The sequence below is a fragment of the Rutilus rutilus genome (assembly GCF_951802725.1).
Source record: "Rutilus rutilus genome assembly, chromosome: 1".
Taxonomy (NCBI): domain Eukaryota; kingdom Metazoa; phylum Chordata; class Actinopteri; order Cypriniformes; family Leuciscidae; genus Rutilus; species Rutilus rutilus.
In genome coordinates, this window is record NC_140209.1 from 25,666,938 (window position 1) to 25,693,736 (window position 26,799).

The window sequence follows — 26,799 nt, forward strand, 5'->3', positions numbered from 1 at the left end:
AATACATTTAGAAATTTTTTTAATTTTGGATTAAGGATACAACATATGGAGGTCTCACAGACACACACACACACACACACACACACACACACACACTTATACATGCACTCTCTCGCACACACACACACACACACACACACACACACACACACACACACACACACACACTCTCTCTCTCACACACACACACGTGCTCACACTCTCTCTCTGACACACACACGTGCTCACACTCTCTCACTCACACACGCACACACTCTTTCTCACACACTGTGACTCTGTGACACAGTGTGTTTTACTATAGTAATGATGGTCTTGTTCTGGTGTGTGTGTGTGTGTGTTTAGCATGATTTTGAGAAGACTCGCTCCAGACAAGACCAGGAGGAGAAGCTCATCATCTCGGCCTGGTACAACATGGTGAGAATATATCAGTCAGAACAGCTTGTGTTGTGACCAGTCGTGTTTTACTATTATTTAAATCTATAGCTTTTATTCATATTTTGGTAACACTTAATAATGCTGTATGGGACCTTAAGTTTTACCAAAATATTAACTAACAATGAGCAATACATTTGTTACAGTATTTGTTCATCTTTAACATGATTTATCATTGTTAGTTCAAATTAACATTAACTAAGAAATGCTTTAGGAATTTTTCAGTGTAGTACTAACGTTAAATATATATATATTTTTTACATTAATGTAAAGAGATGCCAGTATTTTTAATTGGTAATCTAACTTTTAGATTTTCAGTTTAATATTTAGTCATTTTGTTGTGTACTTGTCATCTTTATAAGTCTATTAAGGTTTAATTTGTTTTCTTTATTTCAGTTTTAGTTTTTGATTGGTTTCAGTTTTAATAATAACCCAGCATGTGACATGCTCTTGTTTACTACAGTAAATCATTCATCCTTCAGTGTGTGTAAACAAACATTAAACACATTTACAGTAAATACACTTACAGTGGGAGTCTGTTGCTCAGGAGGGGTTAAAAGCTGAAATGTCACTCATATTTTTGTTATATTCCTTTATTTGTTATATAGTTGTGACATGGATTTTGATATAGATGTAGTTTTACAGTCAGGGTTGGTAAAAATGGCAGTCTGGAGAAACTTTGTGCATCACTTGACAATACAGGCTCATTTATTAAGCATATTTTTAGAGCATTTTAAACCCTTCTTACAGTTTTTTTCGATTGCTAAACGACAGTGGGCACAACTGGAGCTACATGTGCAAAACTCTAACTACAGTCTGCACAGCAGCAGTTCATGTGGACCAAACTCTAGTTCGTTTTTCATTGCTTGAACACAGTTTTCAAAACTCTACACACTTATCCCATGACTTTATCCACAACCTGCACAACACTGTGGATTTACAGCACTTTGTTCAAATGCTAACACACTGCTGTCAAAACTGTGAACCACACATTCAAACAGAATAGCTTTCAGCCTTGTGCCTTTCAAACACTGCTGATTGCAATCTCAGCTGAAAGGCTAAGCAGGTGTCTTGTTTTAGACTTGTTAGTGAACACACACACACACACACACACACACACATATATATATATATATATAGGTAGAGCTCAGAAAGACTAATTTTGGAAATGGAACAAGGAAGAAGGGTTTTGATGGGAACTGATGTTGATGAAAGCCTGTGGCCTGATGCTAGAGAGAGGCAGGATTAGCCCCTCAATTATTTGTTCGAATTACAGTATGTACTTTTAGTTTCTACCTTTTTTTTCCTCATTACTGTAATTCCGTAAATTACTACAGACTATTGAAGCAAACTGCTAATTTTCATTTACCTTAAAGAATTGGTATGTTCTAAAAATTTAAAAAAATCATGTGAAAGAATGTCACTCTTTTCTTTGAAGAAAATATTACTTTGTATGAAGTCACTGAAATTGTTCAAACTGTAAAGATGAAAAGTTAGTATTTTCTGTATTGGTGTTTGATGCTAGTGTTTTTTCTCTCAGTGTGTTCTGAGTGACAGTGTGTGTTATCTCAGTGAGGGTTGTGTATAGTGTTCGGCTGCACTGAGCCTGTTTTGAGCCATGTGTTAAGAGTTGTGTTGCTTGGAATGAGTTTTGCAGGTGATGTGAACTGTTTAGCTCAGGTGACTGTTGGTAGTGCAGACTGTAGTTAGAGTTTTGCACATGTAGCTCCAGTTGTGCTCACTGTTGTTTAGCAATCGGAAAAAACTGTAATGTTAGTTAAAATATGACAATTTCTGCAATATTTTACAATAATGCTTCATTTTGTAATCACGACTTAACTTTATTATACTTAGGAAAATATAACCAATTTAATATTTATATTAAATGTCATAATATTTGAATGAAAACTCATAGTTATGACAGGATCGTAACAATGAAAAATTGTTGGAATGTGGTTATACTTTTATGAAACTGTCGTTGTTGCGCATTTTAAACATGCACCTCATAAACTGTCATTGTTAATGTAAACTTGGAATTGCAAAGAAATAAAGTGGGTACCGCGGGGAAAAAAAGTCAGAATAGTAAGAAACAAAGTGGGAATTTGGAAAGAATTAAAGTGGGAATTGCAAAGAAATTTAAATTAATTAAACACTGAACTGCAAAAAAACAAACACGGAATTGAGAGACATATTGAGTCTGAATTGCGGAAAAAAATTATGTTGGAATTGCGAGAAACAAAGTCAGAAATTGCTTTTCTATTCCGTGGTGGAAACAAACTTAAATAGAGGAGCAAGCTGAAATAATTTTCTGTAAACTCAACAGCACTTTACAGATATGCTGCATGTTATGCATTTAATATTCGACTGGAGCTCTACAATACCCCCGTTCCTGTCATTAACCGTCCTCTCTCTCTGTCTCTGTGATCCTCAGGGAATGGCTCTCCATCAGAAGGTCGCAGGAGAGCGATCCGGATCCGGTTCAGGTTCGGCTCAGTCCTTCCTGGCCCAGCAGAGACAGTCGACACACGCGCGCAGAGGCCTGGCCCGTCTGCAGCCCAGATGAACACACACACACACACACACACACACACACACACACACACACACACACACACCCGGCAGTGGCCTAATCATGACTTCTCTTTCAGCACTTTGTGATCGTCCTGCTGAGAACGTAGATTATTATTATTTTATCGTCTTTTAGATCAAGTTTTGTTTATTTTTAGTTGACCCGAGTCAGTATGTAGTTGTGTCTTATTTTAGTGTTAGTTGGGCTGCAGGAACGAACGAGTTTAATGAAGTAGATCAAAGTTTTGATTGTTTTAATGATGTTTTGAGGGTTTTATTAATGTTGTACGGTAGCTTTCTGTGTTCATCAGGGTAACGGTGCATGTGTGAATGCACTTAAAACACACTCAGTGCCTTCAATCATCCCTCCTCTGACAGCTGTCAATCATCTGTGTGACACAACTCATCACAAACCAAACTCGCAATGCTGGGATGCCTTGAATGCATCGAACAAATGAAGTGCTTTTTTTTTATATATATATAAATAATTCTCATTTAATCATAGTTTGATTGTGTCTGATTAAATGTGAATGTGGAGCTGGAAACGACACTAATCTGAGATGAACTGCTGGAGGATCTTCTACCCGCACATGTTGTCATTTGCATGTGAAAACTTGTTGCTGCTTCACCATTTTTATAATGGTTGTTTTTTTTAACTTCACCAAAGTAAGTCTGCTGCTGAAGGACGATCCTGTAGCTTGTATTTATTGATCCTCAGATCTTCACTACTGTACATTAAGAAACACTACTGATCTCACCCTTATCAGTCCAAACACTGAGGTTTGTTCGCTCACTTCAGAGGTACGATCTCCAGATGTGTGTTTGTTCTGCAGTTTTTCACTGTTTTTTTTCTCTATGAATGTTCAGTCACAGAGATGATGTTCAGTGTGTGTTTTATCACAGTGTTTTCATTGTTCGGTCATGTTTTTGGTGTTGGACTGATGGGGTCGGTACATAAATAAATCACTTTAATCTCACTGTCCTTCTCTTTGCACTACAATAAACGAGATTATTGGTACAAAAATAATTAGTTTTTGTGTGAGTTCATTGTGAGATCAGCTAAAGAGCTGTATGTATTTAAGTCCCTCAAACTTGCATTTGGACATACATTTTGGTCATTCAGTAGTCACACAGCCTGTTTCATTATACTATAAATACAGAAGCCATTCACAGGCGTTTTCCCATTCCACTGCGCTACTTTTCTATTGTTTTTAAATGTAAACGCGCTAGACGGATGTCTTTAACCTTCGAGTTTGCGTCTCGCGCATTAAAACAGCGTTCTTAAAAACGCAGCACTTTAAGTTAAAGGTGCAGTGTGTGATTTTTAGTGGCATCTAGTGGTGAGATTTGGTGCAAACAGTCAGTCACTCAAGGCCAATCCTTCAAATTGCAAACTCGATTGAGAAGCTACGGTGGCCGACGTAGGATCGGAAGATCCAACGTCTGTGGCACGTTGCATTTCTGCTATGGCAACGTCGCTGTCTACGTGCTCGCAACATTGTAACAACGTAGAATTGTAAGACGCGACAGGGCTGACCACCAGGAATTTTGGGCCCCCTCTGCGCAGCTGTTGTCACCACATCTCTAGGACCTTACTGTCCCATCAAAAGCTTTACATAACTCTAATCAAAGGCTTGCAACTGTCTTGCTTCTTGTAGTTTAATACTAGTACTAGCACAATATTTACTGCTGTGATTTGTAAATGCAAGTCTGCAGTTCACTATTTGATGCAAGATTAAAAGCCACCATAAAAATGTCCTTAAGGCAATCCTTTACACATTCTCAATGTATTTTTATTGTAAAATTAATGACAGATTTAAAAAAAAAGAAAAACAAACAAACAAAAAAAGCAGATTTTTTTAACGTAACTGCACATATATGCCAACAACAAAATAAAGTTGACGTGTAAAACAGAATTTCCACACGAGGGTTATTATAGTGCTACAAAACAGATCAAGTGATCACTAAATCAATAGGTTTTGAGGTTTGGAATGATGGGAATAATAAAATCTGTATCTATAGATGTCATTTAACGGCCAAAATTCAGTCCAAATGAACACATCAAACTGGATTATTTTAATATTGTCTGTAACTTGCATGCAGGTTGAGGTAAGCTACTCATTGTTTCTAACTGCATCCAGTACAGACAGGAGGTTGTTTTTTTATTTTATTTTATTTGTCATGATGGTAATTATGTGAGACAATAATTTGTGTTTGATTTCTGTCATTAATACATATTTTCTTTTTTTGTTATGGGAAAAAGAGCAAGAGAGACAGTCAGAGAACCCCACACAGACTCCCTGGAATGATGCTCAGTCATTAACACAGTGTTGCTCACCTTCTTCACTGGGACAGGGAGGGGTAGTTATGGGGAGACTGGGGTGCTGCTGACTCGTCTGTTGTTTAGTCTGCTAAAATGGGCATGGACAATGATTTAATATGAATATCTTGCTAAACGTTTCCCTGCACTGATTAAATGTTGATGAAATGTAGGCTAACACTAGCCTGCAGCTAGTTAACGTTAGCTTATTTCACTATGGACAACAGGTTAATACCACTCACAGACTAAAGGCTACCCAACTTTCTTGGGGAAAAACTACATTACAGATTGACACCCTTTCTTTTGCCTTTCCTCTCTCTCTTTGAGAGAGAGAGGAAAGGTGAGGTCTCTGTGTTTCTGGCGCATCGACTGACTGTCTGCAAGTTTAAACACCGCGCAAGCTAGGGCTGGGCGATATATCACACAATATTGTTAGGCGCATCTCATCAGTAAAGCCGGTTCCTTGATTAGTAGTAAATCGCCATCACCTGCTTTCAGATGGAGCGGCATTTACTACACAGCAAAAACTCCAGTGTTAAATTAACACTCAAGAGTGTTAAAGTTAATGAGATAATTAAGTGATTAATTTAGTGATGATTGAGCATTATTGAAGACACCTGATGTTAACAAGCAGAATCACTGAAGGAGAAAATCACAAATTGTAAGCCACCATTATGGCGATCATTGTTTGCTTTAGTTGGGCTCTTGATCCTTATACATTCACTTTAAATTTGTTTGTCTGCTGTTATTGATTTATAACTGTCTAATGAACAAAGAAAAGTGTGATCTGATAGTGTTTTGACATAATCATGCTGTGATCTGAGAAATAAAACTTATTGAGGTAGTTTGGTTTAACTTGTTAGTAGCAGCTTTGTGATTCTACAGCATATGATTATCAGTATATTTCTTATAACCCAAAATATTTAATAAACATGGTTTTGATCCAAACACTTTCAAATGTATTTATTTAGAAACACAGACATCAATAATCAGCCTGTGAATCTCAACAATGGTGACAGTAATAAAGCATGTTGCTGTGGCTGCCACCAATCACAACTCGTTAATGGCTCCCATCATGCATTGCGGTATGAATAAATTATGATCTGAGTTGTCTATGTAATTTACTTTTCCTAATTTAATATTCTGCTCATCACCATTGTTGAGATGCATAGACTGAATCTTGACGTCTGTGTGTGCCTAAAATAAAGTTTTTTTTTTTTAAACAACTTTTAAGAAATCCTTTATATTATATCAAAAATTCTGGGCATTTATGCAGAATCACAGTTATTCTGAAATCAACAACATAAATCTAAGTCAGAAATAAGGATCTTAATGAGTTCAGTGATCAAGTTCAAATGATGATTGTCATAATATAACCAACACCATCAGATCACTTTTCTCTTTGTTCATCTGGCAGTTATAACTCAGATACAGCAGCCAAACAAAATCTAAAGTAAACATATGAGGGTCAAGAGCCCAACTAAAGCAAACAATGATCGCCATAACGGTGGCTTACAATTTGTGATTTTCTCCTTCAGTGATTCTGCTTGTTAACATCAGGTGTCTTCAATAATGTTCAATCATCACTCAATTAATCACTTAATTATCTCATTAACTTCAACACTCTTGAGTGTGGACTTATATCTCCAGAAGTGTTCATTTAACACTGGAGTTTTTGCTGTGTACCAAGAGCCGTAGTTAACTGACAAGCTGAGCCATATCACTTTAAATATCGCTGGCGATACGTCCGCGATATTAATGTGATATGGCTCAGCTTGTCAGTTAACTACGGCTCTTTGTACACTGTAAAAAATAAAATCGTAAAAAAACAGTCATTGACTGTCAGCTACGGCTGCCAAACAAAAACCGTAAAAATAAAGTAAAATATCCTAATTTAAATTAAGTGCAAAATACTTTTACAGAAATTTTCCTTAAATGTTTTATGGAAAAACAGTGTTTTTTTACAGCTATTTCCTGAATTATTACGATCAAACACCTTCATTGTAAAAAAATCCCATAAAAAACAGTCAAATGACTGTCAGCAATGGCTACCATACAAAAACCGTCAAATTAATGTAAAATATCCTAATTTAAATAAGTGGAAAATACTTTTACAGAAATCTTCATTCATCTTTTTTAACAGAAACACACAGTTAATTCACATTTTTTCAGATTTTTTACTGAAAAACATGCAGTTAATTATATGCATGATTTGCTGTTACTATACGTCACTACATCAGCAATTATACAGTTACTGTCTGTTAAATAAAGCAACATGCAGCATATCATCAGTGTTTCTCTGCTCATCCTGGACTGAAGCTCAGGCTCTACTCTTCAACACAATGGTGACACACAAAACACACCATACAGAAACACTTTAAACCCCATCAGAACATTAAACACTATCAGGATCTCAGCATCTTCACTTATTACAATCCAGACTTTATTTCTTTCATACTAACATTCTTACTGAGAATTAACAGAGGTTTAGAAGTTGAAGTTTTATTGAAAAGAATAAAGTTTGATGTCACCATGATGGAGATTAGTGTTTGTTTTAGTTGGGCTCTTGACCTTTTAGTGTTTAACTTAAAATTTTCTCTGGCTGCTTTAACTGTGTGTCTTTGATGCATTATAATCATGGTAGGAATCCAAGAGAAACTCAGATCAGATGATGTTGGTCTCTTTTTAGTGATATTAGTCGTCATGTAGTGTCCTGGTTCATTGATACCACCTGAATTGTGATATCTGATAAGCAATTAAATATTAGTTGTTAATTTTTGCATGATAAAACTGCTATATAAGATCCTGCAGTGCTGTGATACTCATATTTTATGAAGTCATTATACAGAAAATGTTTTGACAGGATTACATAGACTCACTCAGACATCAATAATCAGCGTATGAATCGCAACAATGGTGACAACGAAAAAAAAAATCTGAACTACTATAAAGTCACAAAAAGGCTTTGTTGTTTGTCACCATTGTTGAGATTCATATGTTGATTCTTGATGTCTATACTACAAAAAAAAAAAAAGAAAAAAAAAAAAAATTAACCAGCTCAAAACTTTTTCCATATAATACATATCTTTTTAAATTTCAGATTGTTACAATATTGTTGCCAAGGATCATGTGAGAAATTATGACATTATAGACTTTGTATAAAGCTAAATTCAATCTACATATTATGTAATCTAAACTAATATATTCAAAGATTTGGCTGTCATATCAGTGAATCAGATCATCACGATGACTGTAACATCACTTATGAATGATCAAGATCATCTGATATTTCTCCTGCATTTATTGCTATAACAAATGTGTATTAAATACACAGTTAAAGCAGCCAGAGAAAACTAAAGTTAAAAACTCACGGGTCATGAGCCCAACTAAAGCAGACACTGATCTCAATCATGGTGATATCAAATTTATTTTAAAGCTGTCAGCTGCGGCTGTCAAACAAAAACCGTAAAAATAAAGTAAAATATCCTATTTTAGAAGTGCAAAAAACTTTTACAGAAATTTTCCTTAAATGTTTTACAGAAAAACACTGTTATTTTACAGCTATTTCCTGAATTATTACGATTTAAAAAAATTATATGCATGTGAGAAATTATTACATTATAGACTTTATATAAAGCTAAATTCCATCTACATGTAATCTAAGCTAATATATTCATATTTTTGACTGTCATATCAGAGAATCAAGCCATCATATGATGACATCATCAAAGAATGACCAAAATCATCTGAAATTTTCTCCAGCATTTATTGCTATAACAAATGTGCATCAAATACACAGTTAAAGCAGCCAAAGAAAATCGTAAGTTATAAATTGAAGTCATGAGCCCAACTAAAGCAGACACTAATCTCAATCATGGTGACATCAAATTTATTTTAAAGTTTTTTACAATTTATTTAAATTAGCATATTTTACTTTAATTTTAGGGTTTTTGTTTGGCAGCCGCAGCTGCCAGTCATTTGACCCTTTTTTTACGTTTTTTTTTACAATGAAGGTTTTTGATCGTGATTATTCAGGAAATACCTGTGAAATAACAGTGCTTTTTCGGTTTATTTAAATTACCATATTTGACTTTAATTTTAAGGTTTTTGTTTGGCAGCCGCAGCTGCCAGTCATTTGACCCTTTTTTTACGATTTTTTTTACAATGAAGGTTTTTGATCGTTATTATTCAGGAAATACCTGTAAAATAACAGTGTTTTTCAGTTTATTTAATTTAGGATGTTTTACAGTTTTTTTGGGGAGCTGACAGTCATTTGACCATTTTATCATTTAACTGTTTTCTTTCTGTTAAATTACAGATTATATTTGTAATTTTACATACATTTTTATGTAATTTAAGAAAACAGAAAAAATACTGTATGAAAAATACAACAAATGTTCTGTATAAAAAGTGTGAATTACTGTAATTTGTCATTAATGTCACAATACCTAAAATAACAGCTGAATTTGTATTTTACAGATATTTTTTGTAATTTTACAGTGTTTTGAGTACAATTTAAAATGAAAGAAAATGATCGTAAAAAAATAACAGTTATTTTCTGTAAAATTAGGATTTTTTTTTACAGTGTAGGTCTAAATTATTGCTCAGCTCTTCTCAATATTGAAAATAACTTTTTAAAGGAAGAAAAGGTTGCTCCAACACTTCCTGACTCTTCCTAAACCTCCATATCCCTATGCATAAAGAATCATGGATCTTCTTCCAGGCCTCCAGCTCAGATTTCCACAGAGCTGCTCGTGAGCGGATGAGCTGAGAGGCCTCACTCTTGCTCCCTTTGGCCAGACTTATACTCTCTTTGCAAATAAAAAAGACATCTAAGCCAATAAAGAGGGCATTTAGACCGATGAATCCAGCTCTAGCAGACTTTGAAAGAGCTAGTGGCGTCCCTTTTGCCAGCTGCCCAATGTCGGGAAGGTCTGCAGCCAGTTTGGGAATGCTACGGGAACTTTGTGTCCCCTGGAGCCCGGCCTTGGTTGCAGTCTCAATCACCTTCTCAGTTTTGAGTACTTCAAAAGCTGAAGCTCCATCTACCAGAGCATCAACACCTTTGGCCAATGATGCAACACTACATGCTTCACTAATTGCCTGTTTCGTAGCAGTGAAACTAAACCCAGCAGACTTTGATCCAGCTTTAGCAGACTTTGTTGCAATCACCTCCTCAGTTTTGAGTGTTGAAAAAGCTGAAGTTAAATCTACCAAAGAGTCAATACCTCTGCCCAATGCTCCAGCACAAAGTCCCAGTTTCCCAGCTGTAATAAGAAACTCATCAGGCCCCTCTACATGCTCCTGTCTACTGGCCTGATCCAGACAGTTTAGAATCTTCTCCACATCCTCCATATATTGTTGGAAAATATTCTGGATTTTTGTACTATGCCACTGGTTGACATTGTATTCAGTGACGCCTGTGACCAAACTATTGGCCACACTGGTCACCCCCACTACGGCACCTGCTATAGTGAGACCCAGTGACGCTCCTGCAGTGAAGGGGGCCAGAGAAAGACCAGCAATAGACAAAGCACCCCCTACTATCCCAACCGAACTGCCAGTCACAGTGGAGATACTGGCTCCCTTCTTCATCTTGTCCAGCTGAACTGCACTCTCCTCCAGATCTGACAGACACTTCTCCATTCTAGAGTGACGCTGACTGAATAAACCAATGAAGCGCAGAGCGTATTCCTGAAAAATTAAAGTCAGCTTTGTGTGCTGGTCCATCCTAGACAGTAATAAAAATATATACTTTACAGCCACCTTTCACGATGCACCTGAGTGTGAATAATACATCAGATCATAAATATAGATCTCACCTGATTTTGCATAACTGCTTCAAATGATCAAGCATTTTTTGCATGGAGTCCTCGCTGAAGTTTAAGCTGATCTTCACTACAGGCTGAGCTTTCTTACGTCTGTAGAGAGTTTCAGCAGGATTAACAAAGACTTGCCTATATTTCTAGACAGGTATTTTAGAGATTATCATAAAAGCAAATAACCTTTGAATTCAGAAAATGATTCCACTCAGTTTGGCCTTAGGTTATGATGAATAATAAAGATATTAAATTAACCCCAATCTTAATATTTAAAATACTTACCTATGAATATCTTTATACCACAAATCCCTCTCGGATCTGTGAGGGGGAAAAAGTAGTTAACTTTTGATCAAATTATAGAACTAAGCCTTTGATTTAATTGATTTAGTAAATGCTAAATAAATGAGATTATTTTGATAATCTGTATTAACGTGTATATAATCAAAATACTATCCTTTAAAAATGAACATTGAATGAATGTCAGTACTAACTTTTTTTCCATTCTCTCACAAATCAGTTTTGTGATTTGTATGTATTTTTCTAATTGAAAGGACAGGACGTCCAAGTTACTGAGTGAAGGAAGGAAGAAGGTTTTTGCATCTCGTTTAAAGTGGATGAGGAGAGGAGAGGACATTCTTGCAGCTGTGATGACTGATCGCACATGTTCAGGACTCTCGTCCTCAGACAAGAAGATCTGTTCAGTGAAGACAAACGGTGAGGTGACTGCGAGATTCTCCACTGCATCCAGGAAGACGTCAAGCTTCTCCAGGCCCTGAAGTGTGTTCTCCAGGACAGCACCCAGTATCTCCTCCAGCTCTTTATATGTGGACTCAGGTGTTACAATATTCTTCAGGCACTCCCTCAATGCCTTGGCTTTATTTTTTGAGCGCTTTAGATACTCAAACTTATGACTGACTTTGTCTGCTTGGTCCTTGATGTCTCTCATCATCTCCAGCTCTGTCTCTCTCTTAAGGGTCCATATTTGTTGTTCGTCACAGAAGTCCCTCACTGTCTGAATGTAGTTGAGTGTGTCCACTACATACTCTGACAGGAGCTCCTGTAATTGTTCCCTGCGTTATAGAATCAAAACAGAGCAATTTATGTAGTAACAATGATATTTCCTCTCTGAATAAAGGCATTTCAAAACAATTGAATCATAACAGCTTAAAGGTGACGTAACTTTGGTAACAGTTTACAATACGGGTGCACTAATAAGCATTAATTCATACTTAACTAATGCACAGATAATCATGTGTTAATGTATAAATCATGAAGAACTAAACCATTAATTAATGATTACTGCATCAGTAACTAATAAAGATTCTAAATTATTAATAGATTAAGTAATATATGAATTGTTATTAATTAAATGTGTCATAAAGTATTAATTCCTTAATAACTTATTTTATTAACTAAAAGTGTAAATTAATGCGTTAATTACCACAGTTGGTCAAAGCAATGTACTTTAACTTTCAGTTGTCTGCTTTAATTAATCATTAACTAATGATTTGCAAATGTATCATTATGTTTTACTTGTTGAGGCACATGACTATTAACTAATTGTTAAGTAATATGCCATTTATGGGTTTTGACAGTTTGCACATGCAGTGAATGTAATGTTGGTGAATGTGTTTGAAGGATGGGTGAGTTGGGCTGCACACAAATATCAGCACGCCAGAATCTGAACTCCAGGGGCCTGATGTATAAACGTTGTGTACGCACAAAATGGGCATAGAAATATGCGTACGCATTTTTCCACGCACATATCGGGATTTATAAAAAATAAACTAGGCGTAAATAAGTGCGCACCGTAAGGATGCTCTTGACCGTGCGTACGCACTCTTTTAGAAGAGTATGTGTTTTGGCGACACCAACTGGCCCAAATAGCAATAACTATTTAAAATGAAAAACTTCTGAATTATCCTCTTACATCACCCAATAAATCAAATTGCATCAACCCGAATTATCATTATGATATGATTATGATGGAGTTTGATGGATTCATTGATTTTAATAAAATTTGGACTCTATTTCATTATAGCTCTGCACTGGTGTCTTGCAGAAGATCACTTTTAGACAGAAAATCTAAAGAAATACAAGATAATACAAATATAATTTCGCTCACCAACCTGTCACTTGAAGCAAATATCCATCCCTTCTTAAATGTCCGCGCCAGCGAGCGCGTTGGGCCAATTAGTGAAACTGATGCAAATAACAGTTTAAATAAATAAAATACTTCTGATATAAACTATGTTTTACTTATGATATAAACATTTAGATTAAATATGCCATTCAAATTAATAGAGAACACTTAAACATGAAATCATTACTGAGAAGTTACAACATTTTTTATATTCAAATTCAATCAATAGAAATATTTGTTGTGGATGCGATGTTTTTGAACACTTTTCCTGTAGCGTGCTGTGTTTAAATGTTTTAACCACAGAGATAATTGCTTATCATGATAATACCAGATTGTCTGAGAAAATAGTTTCGTGCAAATAATGCCCAAGGCCTATCTGTTTCCATTAAAAATATAAATCAATTAGAAATACTATTCGGCCAGTGGAAAAGATTAAATGTATTTTACACTATTTGATTTATGTATTAAAAAACAAGACAAGGATAGGCAAATACATGATTTTTATTAATGTAATGTGTCTTGTACCGTTAAACGTTATCACGTGGATGAATAATCATATGCAAATGATATGCAGATGAGGATATGCATAGTAAAACTAGGCGTTGTAAGCTCCATATATGGTTATTTCAGGGTGGAGACGCATGTGCGCACAATCTTCCGCTGACTGGGATTTATAAAGTGAATTCTGCGCAGGTTCTGGCGTACGGACGGTTTTATAAATCTGAAAACTTTTGTGCGTACGCAAATTCTGCCTTATGTGCGTACGCACACTTTAAGGATGAAATCTACGCAAAGTTTTATACATGAGGCCCCAGCTGTCTACACTGGACATGACAGACCATCGCAAGTCCACACTCAAAAAAAAAATTGTGTCTAAACATAAGATTTATGTATTTTAATTGCATAACAAATTCCCATGCATTTGGTTTACATAGTTTTAACATAAACCAATCAATACTCCTGAATGTGATTCATATTTTTAAGTCTTACATAAATGAAACAGATAAGATTTATGTAATTGTATTAATAAACTGAATGTGATTTATATTTGTCAGTCATATGTATATTAAACAGGTAAGATTTATGTAATAGTACACAGAAAAATGCCCATGTTAAATTAACACTGCTCAGTGTTCATATGTGTGCACACTAGGGCTGCACGATTAATCGCATGAGATTGTTATGCGCATCTCGTCAGTAAAGCCGGTTCCTTGATTAGTAGTAAATCACCATCACCTGCTTTCAGATGAAGCGGCATTTAGGGCTGAGGAGATAATTAAGTGATTAATTTAGTGATGATTGAGCATTATTGAAGACACCTGATGTTAACAAGCAGAATCACTGAAGAAGAAAATCACAAATTGTAAGTTACCATTAAGGTGATGGGTGTTTGCTTTAGTTGGGCTCTAGACCATTATATATTTACTTTAATATTAACTGTTGTTTGTCTGCTGTTATTGATTTATAACAGTTAAATGAACAACGTAAAATATTAGTTTATAGTGTTGGTTATGTTTTGACATAATCATGCTGTGATCGGAAAAATGAAACATATTAAGATAGTTTGGTTTAACTTGTTAGCAGCAGTTTTGTGATTCTTCAGCCTATGATTATCAGTAGCCTACTTTACTTACAATTCAAAATATTTAATAAACATTGTTCTGATCATAAGACATTCAGATAAATTCATTTAAAACATAGACATCCATCAGCCTGTGAATCTCAACAATGGTGACAATAATAAAGCATGTTGCAGTGGCTGCCACCAATCACAACTCATTAATGGCTCCCATCATGCATTGCGGTATGAATAAATTATTATCTGAATGTCTATGTAATTTACTTTTCCTAATTGAATATTCTGCTCCTCACCATTGTTGAGATGCATAGACTGAATCTTGACCTCTGTGTGTGCCTAAAAGAATGATTTTTTTTAAAGAAATCCTTTATATTATATAAAAAATTCTGGGCATTTATGCAGATTCACTAACCAACAACATAAATCGAAGTCAGAAAGAAGGATTTTAATGAGTTCAGTGATCAAGTTCAAATGATGATTATCATAATATAACCAACACCATCAGATCACTTTTTTCTTTGTTCAACTGGTGATTATAATTCAGAAACAACAGACAAATAAAATCGAAAGTTAATAATATAAGGGTCAAGAGTCCAACTAAAGCAACCATTGATCGTCATAACGGTAACTTACAATTTGTGATTTTCTCCTTCAGTGATTCTGCTTGTTAACATCAGGTGTCTTCAATAATGCTCAATCATCACTAAATTAATCACTTAATTATCTCATTAACTTTAACACTCTTGAGTGTTGACTCATACACTCCCAGGAGTGTTAATTTAACACTGGAGTTTTTGCTGTGTACAAAGAGCCGTAGTTAACTGACAAGCTGAGCCATATCGCAGTAAATATCGCTGGCGATACGTCCGCGATATTAATGCGATATGGCTCAGCTTGTCAGTTAACTATGGCTCTTTGTAGTAAATGCCGCTCCATCTGAAAGCAGGTGATGGCGATTTACTACTAATCAAGGAACCGGCTTTACTGACGAGATGCGCATAACAATCTCATGCGATTAATCGTGCAGCCCTAGTGCACACTACAGAGTTAAAGCGGTGTTGAAGTTAATGAGATAATTAACTGATGATTGAGCATTAATTATGAACACCTGCTGTTAACAAGCAGAATCACTGAAGGAAAGAGAAACACAAGAACTACAACTGACTTCAGCCACAGCCTTAGATGAAATCAACTGAAGAGAAAAGAAGACATTAAATCTGTGAAGATCTCAGCAGAGGAGGATTAAACAACTCCACAAACAGCATTACCAGCTTCACTTATTACTAACCAGACTGACTTTATTTCATTTCCGTTTGAATGAAATCAATAGTTGTATTTTAAAGTCACCATGATGGTGGTTAGCGTTTGCTTTAGTTGGGCTCTTGACCATTGACTCTTTAATATAACATTTTCTCTGGCTGCTGTAATTATGCGTTTATAAATCACGTTTGTTGCAGCAAAAAAGCCAAGAGAAAAAGAGATCAGGTGATGTTGGCTGTTTGTTGATGATGATGATGATGATGACGACGACAAAGTCATCATCATGTAATTGCCTCATTCGCTGATCTTGTTCAGTGTCTAATGCTTTTTTAATATTGTTTTATTCATAACAGAAGCCATTTGATTTTACAGCATGAAATCTAACAGTGTTGTTTATCTAACAATATACTTTTTTTTTTATAGTTAGTGCACAAAAACCTTTCATCTATGGCATTACTTAGACTCACACAGACATCAAGAAACAGCATATGAATCTCAACAATGGTGACAAAAGATACAAAAAATCCTGATGCATAATTTATTAATGCCGCAAGCATGCTGGGAGATATGGGTGAGTTTTGATTGGTGGTACCCAGCATGCACTGCAGCATGAAGCATTTCATTGATTGTCACCATTGTTGAGAGTCATACACTGATTCTTGATGTCTAAGTAATAATGTAGAAAAAGAGAAAGTTTAATGCATTAAATGTTTTTAAAATTCTTTATATTATTTGATTAACTGTTGGATCTAATGCTGACAGGTCACACAGCTACTATAATAAATACAACAAAATCACATAACCCCAATAATCAAAGCATTAGACACTGAAATAGATAAGTGATTCAGGCCACAATATTATGGTTACACCTTCATCAGTAAACAGCCAACATCACCTGTAGTGTGCTGTAGTGTGCACACATATGAACACTGAGCAGTGTTAATTTAACATGGGCGTTTTTCTGTGTACTATTACATAAATCTTACCTGTTTCATTTACATAGGACAGACAAATATAAATCACATTCAGTTTATTAATACAATTACATAAATCTTATCTGTTTCATTTAGATATGACTTAAAAATATGAATCACATTCAGATTATTGATTGGTTTATGTTAAAACTATGTAATCCAAATGCATGGAAATTTGTTATGCAATTAAAATAGGCTACATAAATCTTATTTTTAGACAAATTTTTTTTTGAGTGCATTTGTCCTTCGTAACAGAACTAGCACAAGAGCTCTGAGTACGTCAGAAATAGAGTGTGGCATCAGTTTACTGTCTGGGTTTTGTCGTGTAGCGTCGCACCACATTCAGTGTAGTATCTATAATGGACGTTCTATTGTCTTTATCCAGTCTAGACATATTAAATAGCAGTGCTCGACCACATGTTCTCAGTGTACCTCAACCTCAAGCATTAGACACTGAATAAGATCAATGATTAAGAAAATTGCATGATGATATTATCATCATCAATAAACAGCCAACATCACCTGATCTAAATTTTCTCATAGCTTTTTTGCCACAACAAATATGCTTTAAAAACACACAATTACAGCAGCCAGAGAAAAGTTTAATTTAAAGAATCAAGGGTCAAGAACACAACTAAAGCAAATGCTAACCACCATCATGGTGACCTTAAAATACAAAATATTATTTCTTTAAACCGGAAATTAAATAAAGTAAATCTGGTTAGTTTTAAGTGAAGCTGGTAATAAGTGTACGGCCATGCATTTCGCCTTTATGTTTGGTTTATTCTAACCAAAATTCAACGACTGCCCAACGTTGGAGCTTGACGTCAAACAAACATTGGATTTAGACGTCAACCTGACTTTCATTTTCAACCAAAATCCAACGACTGACCGACGCTGTAGTCTATATCCTGTGCCTGCTGGGATCAACATCATGACATCTTGACGTCAAATAAATGTTGAATTGACATCAAATACCAAACAAAGCATGACATCAAAATAACATCAAAATGACATCAGCAGAGGTCAAAATCTTGACATCAAATTGACATCGACACATTGACGTCAATATGACTTTCATTTTTGACCTATTTCGTGACGTAATTTTGACATCAATGTTTGATGTCACATTGATGTTAAATTGACATCAAATGCCCACTGGGATCACTGCAAAGTTTTATGTGATGGGAATAGATCTAAATACTTAAAAAAACTTCTCACGATTCATTAATCTCGATAGCTGCAATAGTAAAAACGTATAATAGCTGTAATAGTAAATGTTTTCGAGAGAGTTTCACATGTAATGCTAAATTTTTCATATGCAAGCATGTCAGCCAATCACAGCAGTTGGCGTTTACACTGAAGTCTCACAGCAGCCAATCACAGCAGAGGGCGTTTACACTGAAGTCTCACACAGACACGCCCCTTCAAACAGAGCCTTCAAATCAGAGGCTAAAACCAGGCTAGGAAATATGCCTTTTATTTCTAAATTATAACAACTTTTGATCTCAAAAACATACTAACATTATAAGGGCACCCCAGGAAACATTCTAAAATAATAAAATAATCCATGCAATCGGACCTTTAAATAATTTCTGTTGAGTTTTGAGGGTCACCATTGTGCTGAAGAGTAGAGCCAGTGCTTCAGTTCTGGATGAGCATAGCAACACTGATGATATACTGCATGTTGCATTATTTAACAGGCAGTGATTGTGTACTTGTTGATGCATTGATGATCTATTTGTTAAGGTCTTCAACTCATTCATGTGTGCTGTTGTTAACTAACTCTTATCTGCAAGAGGATTGAATTAAATTGATGTTTTATGAACTCATTTAAATTAATTAAATTTTTTAGAAAAACATTTTTTTTAGTGGACTCAAATGAAATAAGATCACAGTATAAATATGAAATGGCAATTGATCAATTTAAGATAGAATCAGTTAAATCAGTTTATGACATCTTGACGTCAAATAAATGTTGAATTGACATCAAATACCAACAAACAAAGCATGACATCAAAATGACATCAGCAGAGGTCAAAATCTTGACAACAAATTGACATCGACACTTTGACGTCAATATGACTTTCATTTTTGACCTATTTCGTGATGTAATTTTGACATTAATGTTTGATGTCACATTGATGTTAAATTGACATCAAATGCCCACTGGGTTGTTTCAGATTCTCATCCACAGACGACTGTTGGGCATTTTTACTGCGCGATAAATTCAAACAGCACGGCACAACGGTTCATGTTCATAGTCTCCAAATTATGACCAGAATTGGATAAATATTAAGTCTGCTGTTTAAAACAAATCACGAACCAATGTATGAGAATGGTTATTAAGCAACAACAGTGGGAAACTTTGTATATTTTTGCAGTGTGCACGTCAAAAAATATATTCCGATTTAAATCTTTTGACTTATAAACGCGCACATCAACCCGATCATGTATCACATCACGGTGTTTAGCGTAAACTACAATACATTCAGATTCATCAATCGGAATGAATTCAGTCTGAATGAAACAAAGTTGTGCATGTAAACATCCAGTCTCTGTGGAGATGCCAGTTATGGTGGTCTTTCTTGGATGGTTGGATGCATGATAGGCTAATGTAGAATTTTTTTTTGCTTAAGGTCATTTTGGGATGAATGTATTCTGGAAATCCTCTTTTTTTTTCATTAAGGCAAATCATTTACAAATTTGACTGGTAAATCATGAAGACTCACTTTTCCTCACCCTTTTGTATTTATTACATTGCATATTGACTGTTCAGGGGTGACAGATATAAGCAGACATGGTATTTATGACTGGATGTAACTTTTTATGCTTTGCGGTAAAATGGCTCTCCTACTGACTTTGTAATATCAGTGCGGCTCTCATGAAAAAAATAGTGAAGACCACAATCTGTACTGTATTTTTTTTTTTTTTTTTTACTGTAACTGACAGATTCCGGTCAAAAAAACACAACACGGGAGTGGGAGGGAATAGGAGTCATTCTTCTGTTAAACATGAATTAATGCTTATTAGTGCACCTGTATTGTAAAGTGTAACCGTAACTTTTTGACTCAACTAAAGCATAAAAACACCATAATATGTTTGTAATAATCAGAGTTGTATAGTCCAGGGGTCAGAAAGTAGAAGTCCTGCCATATGTTTATTCCACCCATGAACTCAGTCAGCTGATTTCACTAATTAGTTCTCTCTCCTGCTGAATAAGCAAATCCAGGTGATTGGAACAAAACACTGAGGAGGACTTTTACTTTCTGAACCTGGACTTTACACCTCTGCATAGCAATGCCACATGTCAGCCAAGAGTAAAGAAATAAACCAGAACTGGACCTTATCTGAGCCACAAAGTCTGTGTATATTAAATATGGAGTCATCTCAGCCTTAATAAGTTAACAAGCAGAATCACTGAAGGAAAGAAGAGAACAGAAAAAGAGACGAGCAGAAACACAAGAACTACAACTGACTTCAGACACAATCTTAGATGAAATCAACTGAAGAGAAAAGAAGACATTAAATCTGTGAAGATCTCAGCAGAGGAGGATTAAACAACTCCACAAACAGCATTACCAGCTTCACTTATTACTAACCAGACTGACTTTATTTCTGTCAGACGTCTACAAAAGTTTTAAAAAGGACGACACAAGAGACGAGTTAAGAGCCCAACTAATGGAAACACTAATTACTGTTATGGTGACTTTAAATGAAACAGAGTTAAACCTCTGTTAATTCTCAATAAAAACTTCTGTTAGCCTGGGTGCCAGCCCGAACCCCGCCCACAATATTTTTTGGTCGGGAAGTTCGGTCCGGACTCGCTCCGTTGAGGAGCTATTATGCCCGAACAAAAATTGTTCGGACCAATCAAATTGTCAGGGCGGGCTTTATACGATGATGGACAGATAAGCAACGGTAACGTCATCATCCACGTCATCAACGAGCGCTTGGGTTGAATTCAAATGACTGCCGCTGAAGAATTGAGATTTCACGAGTTCACGCTTACAAATAAGTCAGATAGAATAAATGCATATTTGGCGTGCTGTCTGAGGAGAGGCTTCGGGCTCGGTATTCGGCCCGAACCCAAAGTACTCCCCCCGTATTCCTGGCTGTGGAAGAACAAGCCAAGAGTGAGTGCAGGGATGCTGAAAACTGTCATGTTAGGTGAGTTGACCCAGTGAATAAATATATGCTTTCCTCTCATGCTGATAGACGGTTGATTGGATTGATTATTTGAATGTGCTCCTCCTGAAATTTGTTTATGAAACATCATGTGTAGATTCCGCCATCGCGTCTGTTATAGAAGATATCGACAGCGCATTAATTTTAAAAGAGGAACAGTGAACCGCGATCGGAAACATGAATCAAAAACATACGTCACTTACTCCGTTGCTCTGATTGGTTGTAGGTCTATCCAATTGAGTGCAGAGGAATTTTTCTTTCCTGGTTCGGTTGAAACACGCCCCATAATCAAAGCTCAATGGAGAAGTATCAGACTCACATTCTGACTAGAATTGAGTATGACGACGTCAGGCTAAACTTCTGTAGACGTCTGACAGAAATAAAGTCAGTCCTGGACTGAGGTCTTTAAGATCTAATAATAAGTCCTTGCTTTCTGTCCCTCGATCTCATTTAAAGTCAAAAGGTGATCAGGCTTTTGCTGTTGCGGGTCCAAGGCTCTGGAATAGTCTGCCTCTTGAACTAAGAGAGATCACTACTTTGAATGTATTTAAAGTTAGTGTTAAAAATTATTTCTTATCTTTAGCTTTTGAGAGGTTGGGCTAGTATCTGTATTCTCAAGTTGCATGTTGTTTTTATGTGTTGTTTGTTTTTAAGCTGCTGATTGTACAGCACTTTGGTCTGCAGGTGCAGTTGTAAAGTGCTTTATAAATAAAGTAAAGTAAGTAAGTAAGTCTGGTCAGTAATAAGTGAAGCTGGTAATGCTGTTTGTGGAGTTGTTTAATCCTCCTCTGCTGAGATCTTCACAGATTTAATGTCTTCTTTTCTCTTCAGTTGATTTCATCTGAGGCTGTGTCTGAAGTCAGTTGTAGTTCTTGTGTTTCTGCTCGTCTCTTTTTCTGTTCTCTTCTTTCCTTCAGTGATTCTGCTTGTTAACAGCAGGTGTTCATCACTAATGCTCAATCACTTATTTCACTTATTAACTGATTATTCAACAGATTCCCTTAATTATCTCACTGCAACATTGCTCAATGTTACTTTTTACTCTTTGTAGTGTGGATTTCCCTGTGGGGTTGAAAGGGTTAACAGTGTAAGATAAAAAGACACACCCACAAAATGTATTTTAACAGTAATAAACTGTAAGTTATAAAACAGGTTTATACTGGCAACACTGTTGCCAGTAATTTACTCTAAAAAATATTTTTTGGGTCACCATTGTGCTGAAGAGTAGAGCCTGTGCTTCAGTCCAGGAGAAGATCTACAACCACCGATGAGTTGCTGCATGTTGCTTTATTTAACAGATGATGACTGTGTAGTTGCTGGTCCAGTGACAATCTCTTTATGAACAATAGTTTTTAATGGTCTCAAAGGAACGAAGTTCGCAGTAATTCTTTGCTCACATTATTTCTGCATTATAGGTTTTAGTTAATACATTTAAATGACAGTTGATCAATTTAAGGCAGTCGGTTTCTGCAAGTGTAATTTGTTAACTTGAGTTTTAATTTAGTGCATTTTTACAGTAACATACTGTAGATTACAGTAAAGAACTGTACAATTAACAGTATATTACTGGCAACAGTGTTGCCAGTATTTTACTGTAAAAAAACCTGGTAAGGTCTAACAGTGAGGCTTATTAAGGATGAGATGACTCCATATTTAATATACACAGATTTTGTGGTCCAGTTCTGGTTTATTTCTTTGCTCTTGGCTGACATGTGGCCCAGATCTGGCCCGTCACAATGTTGCTATGAGAGCTGTAAGCTCATTTCTAACAAACATAAAAGACGGCTTTTTAGTTTATATATATCTGTATTTGTATATGTATCTATATAGCCCTATATCTGCTATAACCCCACTATGCAAGTTTGCCAGATCAAGTAGCGTTTCTGTAGTTCGCATGAGACATAAGAAACTACAAATTTGACTTGCTTTACGTCAAGCGTTACAATAGTCATTTTTTAGTTTTTTGTTAATGCCTCCATCAGTGATATTATGTGGTATGGTGTGAGATAACGTCCCAGAAGTGTCTAGATGTATTCTCGGTTTTGTTGGTGTTTTTGTACAGTTTGATTTGCAGAGCAATGTTCTGTTGCTGTCATCTTATGTATATTTCTGTCTGAATATCCCCTTTGTTGTGTGTCAGGTCATTTGTGTTTGTTATTATTTTGTAATTTGTTGTTAATAAAAGTTAATAATTTTTTTTTTTTTTAAACTGGTAACACTTTACATTAAGGTTCATTATTAGTTAACTACCTTAGTTAACAAGAACTAAGAATGAACAATACTTCTTCAGCATTTATTAATCTTAGTTAATATTAATTTCAACTTAATTTCATTTACTAATATGTTATCAAAATCAAAGGTTGTATTTGTTAACATTAGTTAATGCACTGTGAACTAACATGAACAAACAATGGACGGCTGTATTTTTTATTAACAAAGATGAATAAATACTCTAACAAAAAAACTTCATCAAATGTGTTATAGCATTAATACTAACAATTACTATTATATATATCTATCTATCTAAAAAAGCTACAAAAACAACAAAAAACTTGCTATGTGTACTGTGCTAGACTTATGGGTCTCATCACAGCACTTTTGCATATTGTTGCCCTATTGTTGGTTTGATTGCTTCTATTGCTTTCCTCATTTGTAAGTCAGTTTGGATAAAAGCATCTGCTAAATGATTAAATGTAATGACAATCTTAATTCACATTAAAAATAAAAACGATTTTTTTTTCTCTCTGTTTGATGACATTCTGACATGGCTTTTTGTTTTGGATGTAACTTTGTGTAATTACAGCCTAAAAAATATGGGGGAAAATATTTGAACTAATCTTAAGATAATAAATAATAAAGTACCCACCTGGTGTCCATTTCAGAGTAGTCTGCGGATGGTTAACTCTAGTGACGAAGCTTGTCAAACTGAGTGGAGAAGGCAAGAGGGAAATCTTTTGTTTTTGCTCCAGGAGGTTTAAGTTTCGTTTTCTCTTCTCCTTTTTCTTCGTTCCGGCCCTCAGCACAGAGGTTCAAGTAAAAAAAAAAAAAGAAGTGTTATAGGGTGGGCCAAATACAAGGCCAGTCTTGCATAAACAGATACCAATCATTTTTACTGTTAGAAGCACGCACTTGAACTCACATGCCTCTAAACAAAACTGATCTTTTCAATTATTTGTAAGAATAAAATGGGTAATTATACCCACTTATCATTATATTTGAAAGCCATGTGTCTGTTTAATATTTAATAGGCCTTAATTATGTTTTGTTTAGACACTCTAAAAAATGCTATGTTGGCTTTAATTAACTTTTTTATGTCAACAGGTTCCATGTAACTAGGTTACGTTGGATTTATGTGACATTACAATTAACTTAAGTTAAGGTTAATCCAATGCCGTTTAGTTGAATAAGGTTAACAGTCTTAATTTTGTTAACAATTTAATTAACAATTAAGTTAAATAAGTTCAATTATCCTAAAATTTAATTCTTAATCTAGCTCTAGTTCTTAAAACTCTTAATCTAGCCTTGCATTTATTCCACATCCCAACAACGCCCCCTCATGGGCAGAAACAGTGTTCAGGGTTCAAACCATGTAAAACATTGTAATGTAGTTTCACTACATAATAATCCCACAGTGTCAAACATTTGCGCGCTTCAGTGATTACCTCGTGCCATAATCGTCTGCTATAGTAACAACTAAGAAATGTAATAAATGTAATAATGTAATAATGTTGTAAATTGCTATGCTTTATAGGCTAATTATTGAACATCACCGACAATTTAGGAGCCTACTTATAGTATTTTAAAATGGGTTTCAATAACTGTTAATAATATAGCCTATAATATCGAATCACTTTTATTTCTAGGGCGTGTTTTCAATCTTTTTGATGCCAAATATGATCACAATCCTAACATTTGAAAGGCAGCTAAATATTTTCATGTCTGTAAAAAAAAAAATATATATATATATATATATATATATATATATATATAAAATGCAAAGTGTTAGCCTATTTTTGTTACATCAGTACATTGTCTACTCACTATTGTATTGTAAGATGTATTATGTGTTTTATTTAAATCAAATTTTATTAATTAATTTAAATATTTTGTATTTGTTTAAATCAACATTTGTATATCATTATTCATTATTTTAATCAAATTTGTGTTAGTTTGGTTAGGTTTTTATCTTAACAAATTTGTTAATGTGTTAAATGCAAGAATTGGTAGCATGACAAAGTTTTGTCCAAGCAATCTTTAAAAAAAATTGATGAATAATAATGATCCTTATTCAGAATCAGAATTTTAAACATATATCTATTGCTGCCACCTGTAACTATTACAATTAATATTGTATTATATATTTAATGGACAATAAAACTGTAGTTAGTGAAAGATGCTGCTGTTACCGCTAAAATAAACACCAAAAGAAGAAGAAGGCGCTGCAGTTCCTCAGCGAACACTGACCGCAGATGAAATGCAAAACAAAACATCACCAGAGAATGTCTAATAAGGGGAGAAGTTCCACTCTCAGTAAACTTCCGGCTTCTGAACTAGTTGCAGTTCTACTCTGGTTCCATATGAGGGCGCTCACAGGACGAGTGCAGAATGAATGGGGGTCTATGGCGCTATACCCCTCAAAATCCACTTTTCTCAGTATATAATTTTTTTGTCTAGTAATTTGAATGTTGTATTCGAAAGGAGAGTCACTTATTTGCTTTAAAAAGTCTTTTAAAGTGTCAATGATGGCATACACATCGTATGACCAGAGATATGGGAGCGCGGGGCACAACCTAACGCGGGCTAGTTGTAACACGCTTGTTTGAAATAATTCCGCACATGCTTGGATGACGAAACTTTGTATATTTACTAGTTGCCATATCAACACTATTATAGAAAAAAAAAATTCCACTCAAATTTTTTTTTTTTTGGAAGATATCCATAGACATTTATTAAACCATAGCAAAAGTACATTTCTTACTTAAGTTAATTTTTCATCTCTATTTTTTGTGTTTATTTAAAATAAGACAAATCTAATATTATTTTAATCTCTAAGATGTTATTTAACAGTTGAGAGAGTTATTTAATGCTTCGCATAGCAGAAGACACTAGCAGGGTTTAAATCCCAGTTGTGCAGGCGGGGGCAAGTTGTAACACTGCGTTACAATGTGCCCCTATTAGAAATATGCTATTATATTCTATACTTTTATTAATTTTATTGAGAAAATGTGAGAAAAAGGTGAATTTTTGGTGAAGACTTATTAAAAATTGCCATCATTTTATATGAAATTTTTTTTTAATTGTATTTTATTTAGAAAATATTTTAGTTTGTTTTGTATATATATTTTTTATTAGATCAGATAACATTTTAAGCTGTCATATGTTATGTTACAATGTGCCCCTCACATGTTACAATGTACCCCACCTATGGGGCATGTTGTCACATTTCACTTCCGTTCTTTCGAGGTATATCAAGAAAAAAGTATATACTGTATTAATAAAACAAAAACACATAA

General features: G+C 35.0%; 1 protein-coding gene and 1 long non-coding RNA gene across 2 annotated transcripts; one reads left to right on the plus strand and one right to left on the minus strand.

Moving 5' to 3' along the window:
• The first annotated feature begins 33 nt into the window (after positions 1-33).
• On the plus strand, positions 34-6,797 carry LOC311277568. Its single transcript, XR_014625289.1, has 3 exons — positions 34-51; positions 343-414; positions 2,864-6,797. It is a non-coding gene; the product is annotated as an uncharacterized lncRNA (long non-coding RNA).
• A 317-nt stretch (positions 6,798-7,114) lies between these two features.
• LOC311277347 (uncharacterized protein) lies at positions 7,115-24,294 on the minus strand. The gene is made up of 5 exons (XM_084387643.1): positions 24,153-24,294; positions 11,634-12,212; positions 11,425-11,460; positions 11,143-11,241; positions 7,115-11,051 (listed from the first exon to the last, which is right to left on the minus strand). The coding sequence occupies exons 1-5, from the start codon at positions 24,161-24,163 to the stop codon at positions 9,935-9,937; spliced, it is 1,842 nt and encodes a 613-aa protein (XP_084243769.1). The 5' UTR covers positions 24,164-24,294; the 3' UTR covers positions 7,115-9,934.
• Between the last annotated feature and the right edge of the window lie 2,505 nt (positions 24,295-26,799).

What these genes read in the sequence shown, in the direction of transcription:
- LOC311277347 (XM_084387643.1), bottom strand. An exon ending in TGGTATAAAGATATTCATAG is followed by an intron (nt 11,242 to 11,424) that starts GTAAGTATTTTA and finishes AACTCTCTACAG; the next exon opens with ACGTAAGAAAGCTCAGCCTG. An exon ending in AAGCAGTTATGCAAAATCAG is followed by an intron (nt 11,052 to 11,142) that starts GTGAGATCTATA and finishes ATTACTGTCTAG; the next exon opens with GATGGACCAGCACACAAAGC.